This window comes from Babylonia areolata, chromosome 4, assembly GCF_041734735.1.
Source record: "Babylonia areolata isolate BAREFJ2019XMU chromosome 4, ASM4173473v1, whole genome shotgun sequence".
NCBI classification, from domain to species: domain Eukaryota; kingdom Metazoa; phylum Mollusca; class Gastropoda; order Neogastropoda; family Buccinidae; genus Babylonia; species Babylonia areolata.
Genome location: NC_134879.1, coordinates 32697961 through 32712270, shown reverse-complemented (window position 1 = coordinate 32712270; position 14310 = coordinate 32697961). Strand labels below are relative to the sequence as shown.

General features: G+C 43.8%; 1 protein-coding gene across 3 annotated transcripts in view; it reads left to right on the top strand.

The window, feature by feature from the left end:
- Window positions 1-14310, top strand: part of LOC143281077 (leucine-rich repeat-containing protein 9-like) — a 71570-nt gene that overhangs the window by 33881 nt on the left and 23379 nt on the right. For all 3 annotated transcript variants that reach the window (XM_076586012.1, XM_076586013.1, XM_076586011.1), the window contains exons 23-28: window positions 4493-4603; window positions 5662-5952; window positions 7157-7279; window positions 9484-9659; window positions 12404-12467; window positions 13578-13744. In XM_076586012.1, coding sequence (XP_076442127.1) covers window positions 4493-4603; window positions 5662-5952; window positions 7157-7279; window positions 9484-9659; window positions 12404-12467; window positions 13578-13744 — 932 coding nt within the window. The remainder of the gene's footprint in view (window positions 1-4492; window positions 4604-5661; window positions 5953-7156; window positions 7280-9483; window positions 9660-12403; window positions 12468-13577; window positions 13745-14310) is intronic.

The following is a 14310-nucleotide window of genomic DNA, read 5'->3' as shown; positions in this document are numbered from 1 at the left end:
TGATCGACAATGAAATACTTCGTTTAAACCAACTACAACACAATTATACATGCACGATACTAATCAGATTGATAACAGAAATGCAAACATCTGCAAGACACGATATAAAAATGTGTAGGTATTGTAAAAACGTATTTTGCTCAAATCGGCACTGACGAATTCCAATGGCTTGAAGAAGAGATAGTTTTGTGGCGCCGAAATGCCGTCAGACATTTCGTACCATCGCATGCCTATAACTTAGGTGTACACGGAAAGCAGTACACGAGAAGAAGGCTTAATCATTTACATTTTAATGCACATTCTAAATTCCACGGTAACTATATCGATTTATAGAAAACGAAGGTATTTTGTATGTTTCAACTGAGTGGATTTCGAAGATCGCGCCAAAACTCATTCACATAAATATTAGTTTTAAAAAGTTATAGGCTTTCTGGCCAAATGATATCATTACAGTTGAGAAGTATGATCGTTCTGAAGTTCCATAACACAAAACTATAATCTCATCTATAAGGAAGTGTTTATAATTTAACAAATTGATGAAAATCATCATACGGTTCCCTGTAAAGGGAGATAACTTGTGACCGATTTACAACTTCCTTGGTAACCTTCGGCGAGTCACAAAAATCGTCTGCTAAGCTGGCCCAACGAAGATCGTAGCCAACCCGGCTACATATCTAATCAGAATTTTTTCTTTTTTTGAAAAAAATCAGTTTTTGAATGTTTTCAAAATTGTCCATTTTTTTGGCATTTAACTCTTTTGAGGAGGTTTCACTGAACAAAATTTCATTTTTTCGCCCCATTAACTTAGAATACATTTCTGTGTGGAAGGTTTGTAAGTGTGAGTAGATGTCAATCCATATTTTGCATTTTATCTTGATGTTTTACTTTTTCTAAAATTCTATATTATATCTTGGTAAGAACCCCCCAATTTCCCCATAATATTTGAAACCTCTTCTGGCTGGGTAAAAAGTGACCACTCATTGCTCTAACCTAATGTTCACTTAAAAAAATAAAATCAAGTCAACCAACTATGTTCATTCTCCCTCACAATGAAAGTTTTCGAGTGCTTTCTTGACCAAGGGCAAAAATTGGGCCTCACTGGTGATAAACTCATGGCGTACATCAACCACACTGAGGAAAGAGCTAAAAGAGCGAAAGAGAGGGAAGAAGAAAGGTTTACTAAAGAAAAGACAGAAGAGGATAGACTGAGAAAAGAAAGGTTGCAGTTTAAAAAGTTTGATGCATGTGAGGTGCTTCTTAAATGAGGATGGGTTAAGCGAGGAAAATTTATTGAGAAAAGTAAGGCTCCTGGCCAGGGCCAAGTAACTGTGTCCACTTACATGATGAAACAACTTAAGCGAGGTCGATTTAAGCGATGACGACATATGACATCATATATAATTGTTTCTTTTGAAATTGAATATGATGATGAGGATAAATGTGCTCACTTCCATTGCTTGTACAGCTGAAGCAGCAATGTCAGTTTGAATGTGAAAGATTTTATAAACATTGTCCCTACCTTCTAAATTTCGGACGTATATTATCATAGCGAAAATGCTAAAAAAAAAATGAACGCAATAAATTTCCATGTTGCTGGGCATAGATTTTGGAGGATTTTTCACAGGATCAAGTTTGGGTCCTGTTCTGTTTGTGTGCAAAGTATAAAAACTATTTTAATTTTGTCCACCCCAATTTCTAATTACACTGTACTATTGAAGAAGTTCCAGTGCACTGAGGACGGTTTCTGTGAAAAGCTTTGCTCAGTTCATCCAGACAAACATGGATCTTTTGCAGCATTCTTGATCCATTCTAGCCATTTGTTAGATAGTTGGATCAAACTTTCTGGAACTGAGCATGATTTTCATAAATTTTGTGATTTATTTTTCCATGAACAAATTCTCCAGAGTGTTTCTAAAAAGTTGGCTTTTTTTTTTTTCTCAGAGAAAGGTCTTTTACAAAAGCAGATGAAATGGGCTGTACTGCAGACCAGTACTGCAATGCACGTCCCAAAAAATGTTTTGCAAGGGGGTCGGAAGCAAAAATTTTCAATTCTAATGTCAGTAATACACCAACAGTCTAACCAAATGCTCGTCATGGCTTTCCCCAACAGCACTATCATGGTTCTCAGTGAGATGCTTATTATGCTCAGCCTTCAGATCCAACCCATGAAAATGGATGCAACCAGCCCCACCCCTTTCACAATTTTAGAGGAAAGGGTAGAGGTGATAACTTACGATTTTCCCAAGGTGGTGGCTCCCAGCAGGGTAGAGGATCGCATACTAGTGTGAATGATGTGCGATGCTGGAACTGTGGATGCAAGTTTCATAAGAGAGATAAATGCCCTTGTAACAATGCTCAGAATCCTAGTCCCGAGCAAAAAAGAAATGTCCTGGTTTCTCAAGATTCCCAACAAGGACTCAAAGTTGAGGACTCTGTGGTCAACGGCTTCAAGGCCACTTTTCTTCAAGACACTGGGTGCACCACAGCAGGAGTTAAAAGATCACTGGTGCTACAGGACCAGTACGCATCAAAATGCCGGTCTTTTGGGGGCCACACCGGACAGTTTCCGGCAGAAGGTTTTGTGTCCACGCCTTATTTCACTGGTGAGGTGTTGGCATGTGTTGTTGACAAACCTGCGACTGATCTGATCCTAGGTAATCTACCTAGTGTGTTGTGTGGTGTAGCAAGTTATAGCTAGGTGTAGTGTGTAATCTGGTGTAGCAAGGTGTAGTGTGTAGTCTGGTGTAGCAAGGTGTAGTGTGTTGTGTGGTGTAGCAAGGTGTTGTGTGTATTCTGTTATAGCAAGGTATAGTGTGTTGTATGGTATAGCAAGGTGCAGTGTGTTGTGTGGTGTAGCAAGGTATAGCGTGTTGTGTGGTATAGCAAGGTATAGTGTGTTGTGTGGTATAGCAAGGTATAGTCTGTTGTCTGGTATAGCAAAGTATAGCATGTTGTCTGGTATAGCAAAGTATAGTGTGTTGTCTGGTACAGCAAGGTACAGTGTGTTGTGTGGTATAGCAAAGTATAGCATGTTGTGTGGTATAGCAAGGTAAAGTGTGTTGTCTGGTATAGCAAGGTACAGTGTGTTGTGTGGTATAGCAAGGTACAGTGTGTTGTCTGGTATAGCAAGGAACATTGTGTTGTGTGGTATAGCAAGGTGCAGTATGTTATCTTGTGTAGCAAGGTATAGTGTGTTGTCTGAATCCTGATAATGATGATGATAATAATGATTACATTCTGTATTATATATGCTTATGATTATGGTTGTTGTAATGGCATGTGTCATGATGGGGATGATGGTTGTTGTTACAACATGTGTGTCATGACGATGATGATGGTTGTTGTTACATGTGTGTCATGACGATGATGATGGTTGTTTTACAACATGTGTGTCATGATGATGATAATGGTTGTTGTGATGACAGATGTTTCATGATGATTGTTGTTGTGATGACACATATGATGATGATGATGTTTGTTGTGATGACATGTGTCATGATGATTGTGGTGGTTATGATGACACATGTGTCATGATGATCATGATGATTATGATGGTTGTGATGATAAATATGTCATGATGATGAGGATGGTTGTTGTTGTGATGACACGTGTCATGATAATGATGGTGGTTGTGAAGACATGCGTGTCATGGTGATGATGGTTGTCATGACATGTGTGTCATGGTGATTATGATGATGGTTGTTGTGATGACACATTTGTCATGATGATGATGGTTGCTTTGACGACACATGTGTTGTAAAGATGATGATGGTTGCTGTGACAACACATGTGTGATGATAATGACGATGGTTGCTGGGACAACACATGTGTGATGACGATGACGATGGTTGCTGTGACAACACATATGTAATGACGATAACGATGGTTGCTGTGACAACACGTGTGTGATGATGATGACGATGGTTGCTGTGACAACACGTATGTGATGATGATGATGATGACGATGGTTGCTGTGACAACACGTGTGTGATGACGATGGTTGCTGTGACAACACGTATGTGATGACGATGATGATGGTTGCTGTGACAACACATGTGTGATGATGATGATGACGATGGTTACTGTGACAACACGTGTGTGATGATGATGACGATGGTTGCTGTAACAACACTTGTGTGATGATGATGATGACGATGGCTGCTGTGATAACACGTGTGTGATGACGATGATGATGATGGTTGCTGTGACAACACATGTGTGATGATGATGATGACGTTGGTTACTGTGACAACACGTGTGTGATGATGATGACGATGGTTGCTGTGACAATGCGTGTGTGATGATGATGATGACGTTGGTTGCTGTGACAACACATGTGTGATAATGATGATGACGATGGTTGCTGTGACAACGCGTGTGTGATGATGATGATGACAGTGTGTGTGTGATGATGATGACGATGGTTGCTGCGACAATGTGTGTGATGATGATGATGACGATGGTTGCTGTGTCAACACGTGTGTCACTGCAGGTGACGACAGTGAACCTTGAGAGTCAGCACATGACCAAGATGTCCAACCTGGAGCGGCTGGAGAACTTGAGATGGGCCTCCTTCAGCAACAACGACCTGACCAAGATAGAGGTCAGCCACATGCTGCTAACTGTGTGTGTGTGTGTTGGGGGGAGGGGGGAGAGGGGAGGGGTGAATGGGGTGCGGAGGGGTTTCTGTCTGTGTGGGTGTGTGTATGTGCATGTGTGTTTGTGTTTGTGTGTGTGTGTGTATGCATGTGTACGTGCGTGTTTGTGTTTGTGTGTGTGTGTGTGTGTGTGTATGCGTGTGTACGTGCGTGCGTGTGTGTATGTGTGTGTGTTTGTGTGTGTCTGTGTGTCTGTGTGGGCTTCAGAAAGTTTAGAACCATGCTGCTCATCTTGTCTTTCGTTCTTCTAAATTTGATCACATCTCTCCTCTCTTTCATGCTTTACACTGGCTCCCAGTACAAGAAAGAATTATTTACAAAGTCGTCTCTCTTTGTTTCAAGCCCATTGAGGCTTCTGGTCCACAGTATCTTTCTGATCTCATTCATCCTTACACACCCTCACACCAACTCAGCTCTTCTTCTGACACCCGCATGTTTAGGATCCCCCCTGCTCGAACCAAAATGTATGGCCAATGCAGTTTATCATACCAAACCCCCTTTCTTTGGAATCAGCTTCCTCAGCCTCTCAGTCACTCATCTTTGCTGCAGTCTTTCAAATCCAGTGTGAAGACCCAGCTTTTCCCCTCCTGAATAATTCTCAACAGCTCATCCCTTTCCAGTGTGAACTAAAATGACTATAAGTAAGTGAGTGAGTTTTGATAGGTTCAGAATTTGTTGGTTGTATTTTTGATTGTGTACTATCTGTGATTGTGTGCTGACTTGTGTGTATGCATGCACGTGTGTTGATGCATGTGTTTGTGTGTTCATCTGTGTGTGTGTGTTCATGCATGTGTGTGTACATGCATGTGTGTGTGTGTTGATACATGTGTGTTGATATATGTGTGCGTTTACACGTGTGTGTTGATACATTGATGCAGTGTATGTGTTGATGCATGTGTGTGTTGATACATGTGTGTTGATACATGTGTGTGTTGATACATGTGTGTTGATACATGTGTGTGTTGATACATGTGTGTTGATACATGTGTCTGTGTGCCCTCAGGGCCTGGACAGCTGTGTGAAGCTGGAGGACCTGGCCCTGGACGACAACTGCATCGCGCGGCTGGACGGCCTGTCCAAGCTGTCCCGCCTGCGCCGCCTCAGCCTGTCGCACAACCAGCTGTCCTCGCTGGATCTGGGTGGGGGCCTGGCACACCTCCCCCACCTGGTCTACCTGGCCGTCGATAACAACCGCCTCACCTCTCTGGCTGGCCTGCACCATGCACAGTCCCTGGTGGAGCTCTATGTCGGCAACAACCTCATCTCCAACATCCGGGAGATCTTCATCCTCAAGGTGAGTTTCAGTTTCAGTTTCTCAAGGAGGCGTCACTGCGTTTGGACAAATCTGTATAGGCTGCGCCACATCTGCTCGGCAGGTACCTGAACAGCAGCGTAACCCAGTGTGCTTAGTCAGGCCTTGAGTGCATGCATGAATATACTTGTGTACGTATCACAGTGGATTTCTTCGACATAATTTTGTCAGAGGACAACACTCTCATTGCCATGGGTTATTTTTCAGTGCGCCAAGTGCATGCTGCACACGGGACCTCCATTTGTCATCTTATCCGAATGACAAGATGTTCAGTTTGATTTTCCAGTCAAACTTGGGAGAAAGGGTGAAAGTGGGATTCGAACCCAGACTCTCACAGACTCTCTGTATTGGCAGATGAGCGTCTTAACCATTCTGCCACCTTCCTCCTTCAAGGTGTGGGGAGAGAAGTGGAGGGGTGGGATGGGGTGTTGTGGGGAGGTGTGTGGGTGTGGATGGAGCTCTACGTTGACAACAACCTCATCTCCAACATCTGGGAAATCTTCCTCCTCAAGGTGAGGGGTGAGGGAGGGGAGGAGAAGGATGGGGTGTTGTGGGAAGTTGTGTGGGTGGTGATGAGCGGGTTGGGGGGAGGGATGAGGGTGTGTTGGTGTTGTTGTGGACCTCTATGTTGGCAGCAGCGTCTTCAGCATCAACAGGGAGGTCTGCCTCTGGAAGGTGAGGGGGAGGAGTGAGGGGTTGGGGTGGTGTTGAGCAGGCTGGGGGTGTGGGTGTGGGTGGAGCTCAGCGTCGGCCACAACCTCATCAGCAACAGCAGGGAGATCTGCGTCTTGAAGGTGAGGTGAGAGGGAGGGTGGGAGGAGTGGGGTGGGGGAGGTGGGTGTTGAGGGGGGAGTGGGGGAATTAGGGTTAGGTGGGTGTGTTGTGTGTGTGTGTGGTGGGGGGTGGGGTGGGGGGTGAAGGGGGTTGTTATGTGTGTGGGGAGGATGGAGTATGTTTTTGTTTTGTTTTTTGCGTGTGTGTGTGCGTGTGAGAGAGAGGGTATGGGTGTGTGGAGGAGGGATGTGTGTGTATGTTTTGTGTGTGTGTTTTGTGGGTGGGTGGTCAGATTGGCCATATGGTCTGGTGACAGTAAAAAAAGAAAAAAAGTAGGTGAAAAGTGTGGTGAGGTGTGTGTAATATCAGCAGTTAGCCAACAAATGATACTCCAGTGATGTGTGTTGTGCAGCAACTGCCCAGCCTGGTTATTCTGGACATGTACGGCAACCCCATGACCACAGAGGCCGATAACTATCGCCTCTTTGTCATCTACCATCTCAAGACACTCAAGGCCCTGGATGGAAACGCCGTGGTGAGTTGGATGATGGGGGGGTGGGGTGGGGGTGGTGGGGGCGTGGGGGGTGGGGTGGGGGTTGGTGGAGACATTATTTAGAGATTCCAGATTCCAGATTCAGAAAATTCATTACTCAAGGATAAAGATGTTAGGCATTTGCCTAGTCTTCCATTCTGTCCCTGTGACAACAACATCGTCAATAACACAGAGAGAGAGTTGGAGTGGGGTGAAATTTAACAGGAATTTTTCAAAATAAATTTCTGACTACGTATTTTATGACAATTCAGGCGGAACTAATTTAACCAACGGCTTATTCCAAAACAGTCGTCCTTTTTGGCCATTTCCTGAGTTCACTCAGAGTACTGAATTCGTGTCTCTGACCTTTTGAGCATGGCAAAGCAAAACAAAAGGAAATAAAATCTGTTTCACAAGGGTAGTTGCGTAAGTGCAACTCCTTTTTTTTTTCTTTTTTATTACATTCAGCTGAAAAACAGGTTTTCAAAAATAAGGGTAAACAGAAAAGAGAAAACTCACATATACATATAAAGAGAAAACTTACATATACCTATATGCACACACATACAAGGATATAAATGTAAACATGCACAGAGCCTGTTTAAAGACACGCTTCCATGATAGGAGGAGGGAGGGTACTTTTTATGTTGTGTTGTTGGAAAAGCTCACGGAAAAGCACATTTCCTTCCTGTTCTTTTAGTGCTTTGTGTCTGGCTGACAAGTTAGTGTAAAGTGCTATGAGATTTATAAAAGCACAGTATAGATGTACTATTATTATAAACCCCTTAACTGCCATGCCCAGTGAATTCACGGTCATGGTGACATCATTGATGACATCATCCAAAAATAAAAGGGAAATATCTCTGGAAGGCTGAAAATTCACACGTTTGATCCAAAGTGGTTTACCTCCTAGCCGTTTTCTCAGTTTTTGGCTGATTCTTCTGGATAACAGTTTATGACTTGAAGCACCACATTCTGCAGCTTTCCAGGCAGTCAAGGGGTTACTATCAGTAGCGGTGGTATTAATGTGAAAGCCCCATATCCAGGCAGTATGTGAGCGGTGAGGAGGGGTGGGGTGTGATGGCTGTCGGGACAGGAAGCACAAGGAGGGAAGGGTGTGACGGACCGGTGTGGAGGACGCCTGATGCCAGACCTTGCACTGCATATACTGCATATACTGCATATACTATCATCATCATCATCATCATCATCATTTATCATTGATAAGAAAGCCGCTTACCCAGCCAGCCTTAGAGAAATGATGGAAGGGTGTGGTATGACCTGCTGTGATGGCTGTTGGAACAGGAGGCACAGCAGGGGAACATTGCCATGTCACAGAACTTTGCACTGAATGTACTGTTATTGACACCAACAGGAGACACAGCAAGGGAACATTGCCATGTCACAGAACTTTGCACTGAATGTACTGTTATTGACACCAACAGGAGGCACAGCAAGGGAACATTGCCATGTCACAGAACTTTGCACTGAATGTACTGTTATTGACACCAACAGGAGGCACAGCAAGGGAACATTGCCATGTCACAGAACTTTGCACTGAATGTACTGTTCTTGACACCAACAGGAGGGGAACAGTGCCATGTCTTGGGGACGTCTTGACACTGAACTTTGCACTGAATGTTCAGTTATTAACACCAACAGGAGGGGAACAGTGCCATGTCTTGGGGACGTCTTGACACTGAACGTTGCACTGAATGTACTGTTATTGACACCAACAGGAGGGGAACAGTGACATGTCTTGGGGACGTCTTGACACTGAACCTTGCACTGAATGTACTGTTATTGACACCAACAGGAGGGGAACAGTGCCATGTCTTGGGGACGTCTTGACACTGAACGTTGCACTGAATGTACTGTTATTGACACCAACAGGAGGGGAACAGTGACATGTTTTGGGAACGCATGACACTGAACGTTGCACTGAATGTACTGTTATTGACACCAACAGGAGGGGAACAGTGACATGTTTTGGGAACGCATGACACTGAACGTTGCACTGAATGTACTGTTATTGACACCAACAGGAGGGGAACAGTGACATGTTTTGGGAACGCATGACACTGAACGTTGCACTGAATGAACTGTTATTGACACCAACAGGAGGCACAGAAAGGGAACAGTGCCATGTCTTGGGGACGTCTTGACACTGAACGTTGCACTGAATGCACTGTTATTGACACCAACAGGAGGCACAGGAAGGGAACAGCGCCAAGGACATGTTTGGGGGACGGCTGACACCGGACTTTGTGGCTGAGAAGCTGGGCCACGCCACCTTCCAGGACGTGAGGGAGCTGGACCTGCCCTCCTGCAGCATCCGCATCGTTGACCTGGGCGCCGGGGACCAGTTCCTTAACCTGCGCAGGTCGGGGGATCCTTGTTGGTGCTTCCCTTCTCTCTGATCCTTCATTCCTTCCTTTTCTTCCTTCCTTTCTTCGCTGGTTCCTTTTTATCCCTCTTTCCTCCCCTCCTTCCTTCTTTCTTTTCTTTCTTTCCTCCAGCCTTCCTTCCTTCCATTATTCGTTTTCTCTTCCTCTTCTTTCCTGGCTTCCTTTTTTTTTTCTTCCTTCCTCCCCTCCTCCTTCTTTTCTTTCTTTCCTCCTGCCTTCCTTCCTTTCTTCCTTCCTTCCTTTATTTGTTTTCTCCTCCCCTTCTTTCCTGGCTTCTTTTTTTCCTCCCTTCTTTCCTTCTCTTCTTCCTTCTTTTCTGCTTTTCCTTCTGCCTTCCCCATCTTTCCTGGCTTCATGTTTTCCTCCCTTCTTTCCATCCCTCCTTCCTTTTTTCTTTTCTTTCTTTTCTTCTGCCTTCCTTCCTTCCTGTATTCATTTTCTCCTCCCCTTCTTTCCTGGATTCCCTTTTCCCCCTCCTTCCTCCCATCCTTCCTTCCTTCTTTTCTTTCTTTCCTCCCATCCTACCTTCCTTCCTTCTTTTCATTCTTTTATCCTGCCTTCCTTCCTTCCATCCTTTATTCGTTTTCTCCTCCCCTTCTTTCCTGGCTTCCTTCTTACCTTCCTCCCTTCTTTCTTTTCTTTCTTTCCTCCTGTCTTCCTTCCTTCCTTCCTGCAACATCCACATTGTCAACCTGGGGTCCAGCAACTGGAGGGGAGGGGGCCCTGTGTGGGTTTTTTGTTGGCTTGCTCATCCATTCTCTTCTTTCCTTCCTTCCCCCCCTTTTTCTTCCTGCCTTCTCCCCTTCCCTTGTTTCTTCCCTTCCATTTTTTCCTTTCACTTGTTTATTTTCATCTGTCTTTTCTTCAGGCTTGCCCAGGTGATAAGTTTCTGTTTGTGGTGCTGTTGTTTGTTTAATCTGGCACAACAACAACACCAGCAACAACACCACCAACAACAACAACACCGACAAAATTCATTTCTTTGTAGTGCAGTGGCTGAGGCCTGATAAACACACTGGGTGTATCAGTGTGGAGAATACAATCTAGAATGTTGATGGAAGAATGTGGATTGTGTCTGTTCCTTCCTCAGTGTCAATGTGGAGAATACAATCTAGAATATTGATGGAAGAATGTGGATTGTGTCTGTTCCTTCCTCAGTGTCAGTGTGGAGAATACAATCTAGAATGTTGATGGAAGAATGTGGATTGTGTCTGTTCCTTCCTCAGTGTCAATGTGGAGAATACAAACGAGAATATTGATGGAAGAATGTGGATTGTGTTTGTTTCTTCCTCAGTGTCAATGTGGAGAATACAAACGAGAATATTGATGGAAGAATGTGGATTGTGTCTGTTTCTTCCTCAGTGTCAATGTGGAGAATACAATCTAGAATGTTGATGGAAGAATGTGGATTGTGTCTGTTTCTTCCTCAGTGTCAATTGATGGAAGAATGTGGATTGTGTCTGTTTCTTCCTCAGTGTCAATGTGGAGAATACAATCTAGAATGTTGATGGAAGAATGTGGATTGTGTCTGTTTCTTCCTCAGTGTCAATGTGGAGAATACAAACGAGAATATTGATGGAAGAATGTGGATTGTGTCTGTTTCTTCCTCAGTGTCAATGTGGAGAATACAAACGAGAATATTGATGGAAGAATGTGGATTGTGTCTGTTTCTTCCTCAGTGTCAATGTGGAGAATACAATCTAGAATGTTGATGGAAGAATGTGGATTGTGTCTGTTTCTTCCTCAGTGTCAATGTGGAGAATACAATCTAGAATGTTGATGGAAGAATGTGGATTGTGTCTGTTTCTTCCTCAGTGTCAATGTGGAGAATACAAACGAGAATATTGATGGAAGAATGTGGATTGTGTCTGTTTCTTCCTCAGTGTCAATGTGGAGAATACAATCTAGAATGTTGATGGAAGAATGTGGATTGTGTCTGTTTCTTCCTCAGTGTCAGTGTGGAGAATAGAAATGAGAATGTTGATGGAAGAATGTGGATTGTGTCTGTTTCTTCCTCAGTGTCAGTGTGGAGAATAGAAACGAGAATGTTGATGGAAGAATGTGGATTGTGTCTGTTTCTTCCTCAGTGTCAATTGATGGAAGAATGTGGATTGTGTCTGTTTCTTCCTCAGTGTCAATTGATGGAAGAATGTGGATTGTGTCTGTTTCTTCCTCAGTGTCAGTGTGGAGAATAGAAACGAGAATGTTGATGGAAGAATGTGGATTGTGTCTGTTTCTTCCTCAGTGTCAATTGATGGAAGAATGTGGATTGTGTCTGTTTCTTCCTCAGTGTCAATTGATGGAAGAATGTGGATTGTGTCTGTTTCTTCCTCAGTGTCAGTGTGGAGAATACAAACTAGAATGTTGATGGAAGAATGTGGCTTGTGTCTGTTTCTTCCTCAGTGTCAATTGATGGAAGAATGTGGATTGTGTCTGTTTCTTCCTCAGTGTCAATTGATGGAAGAATGTGGATTGTGTCCGTTTCTTCCTCAGTGTCAGTGTGGAGAATACAAACTAGAATGTTGATGGAAGAATGTGGCTTGTGTCTGTTTCTTCCTCAGTGTCAATTGATGGAAGAATGTGGATTGTGTCTGTTTCTTCCTCAGTGTCAATTGATGGAAGAATGTGGATTGTGTCCGTTTCTTCCTCAGTGTCAGTGTGGAGAATACAAACTAGAATGTTGATGGAAGGATGTGTATTGTGTCTGTTTCTTCCTCAGTGTCAACCTGGAGAACAACAACCTGTCGTCCTTCAGCGGGCTGACCAGTCTGGTCAACCTGAGGGTGAGTTTGGCGTTTCCTTTGGTGCCGTGCTTTCTTTCCCTTTGGGAGAAGAATGCTGCTAGTGTTTAAGAGGCATGGTTTTTCTCCTGCTTTCTGTTTGCGTTGTATTTGTAAGTTTTGTCTTTCATCCAACTGAATCAGAATTATTCACTCTTGTGAATTACGGGTGTGAAAGTGCTCTGATTTGTCTGTACACAAGATTCAGTCCAATTTCAATACTCTTTATAGCAGCAGCAGCAGCAGCAGTAGTAGTAGTAGTAGTAGTAGTAGTTGTGGGAGTGGTGGGAGTGGTGGTGGTAATAGTAGTATTAGCAGCAGCAGCAGCAGAGGCAGTGGTAGTGGTGGTGGCGATAGTAGTAGTGCTTTAGTAGTAGTGGTAGTGGTAGTGATGTTGGTGTTAAAAGTAGAAGTGGTGGTGATGGTGGTGGTGGTGGTTGTGGTGGTGGTAGTAGTTGTTGTTGTTGCAGTATCACACTGGTAAGAAAATAGTGTGTGTTCCTGAAAATCCTTGACAGAAAGTGTTTTTGTTTGTTTGTTTGTGTTTTTTTTTTGTGTTCCGTTTGACAAGGTAACAACAACCAGCTCTCCACGCCCCCAAATGCTGTGAAAGAAATATTGATTAAACCACAGATCCACACACAGACATCATTTGTGACGAAAGAGTAATTCAATACAATGCAATGCAATACAAATGCAGTCCAGTACAATGCAATACAATAAAGATACAATACAATACAATGCAAAACAATGGAATGCAATGCAATACAATGCAGTGCAGTGCAGAACAGTACAATGCAATGCAGGACAGTGCAGGAGAGTCCAGTCCAGTCCAGTTCTATACAAAACAGTATACTACAGTAAGCTACACTACAGTACAGTACAATACAATACAATACAACACAGCACAATTCAGCACAATACAATGCCAGGCAGTACTATATGATACGACACGACACGACACGACACGACATGACGCAACACAACAACGCAGCACAACACAACACAACAGCACAACACAACAGCACAACACAACAGCACAACAACCCAACCCAACCCAACCCAACTCAACCCTGGTGTGTCTAAGGTGAGTGCTGTCTGTGTGTGCCCCAGGTGCTGTGCCTGAACAACAACCACATAGAGTGTGTGGTGCCGCGGGCCAAGACCAGCCAGCAGGCCAAGCAGAGGGGGCTGTCCGGCTACCCCAGCAAGGCGGCCTCTGACCTGTACTCTGAGACCTTCCAGCCTGTGCTGGAGCACCTGGAGGTGCTGCACCTTGGGTAGGTCCCCTGGTTGTTTGGCACACACTGTCCCTCTGTCCCTGTGTTCAATCCTACAGATGGGTGTCAAAATTTTTTTTTTTTTTTTTCAAATGCGAAATTTCATGATGTTAACATCCAAGGAATGTTCCAGGATGAATCGGAAGTCAATCAGAAACATCATGGACCTTTACCTGTTTTTCAGCATTTTTCCTTAACTCGGTTTTCCGCCGAAAATCAAGTATGGATTGTTGCTTGACATACAATCAGTCGCTGGAAGTTGTGATTCATTGACAGCAGATTGATCAGGAAAGAAATGGAGTGAATGAAAAAGGCTGAAAAAAAGTAAATGTCCTTGATTTTCTTTCCGTTTGACCTGCGATTGATTGTTGAACGTTTCTTATATAACATGATGAAACTTGTGTTAAATAGACTGTGTGCTTTTAGGCCCATCTCCCAGGATTTAACCACCTGTTTGGGAACAGCTACACACACTGTCATATCCCTGGTTGTCATGTATTCTGGTAAGAAGACATTGTTTATTCTAGAACGCATATTCCTCAATGGATAGTGGAAACTTAAGGGAC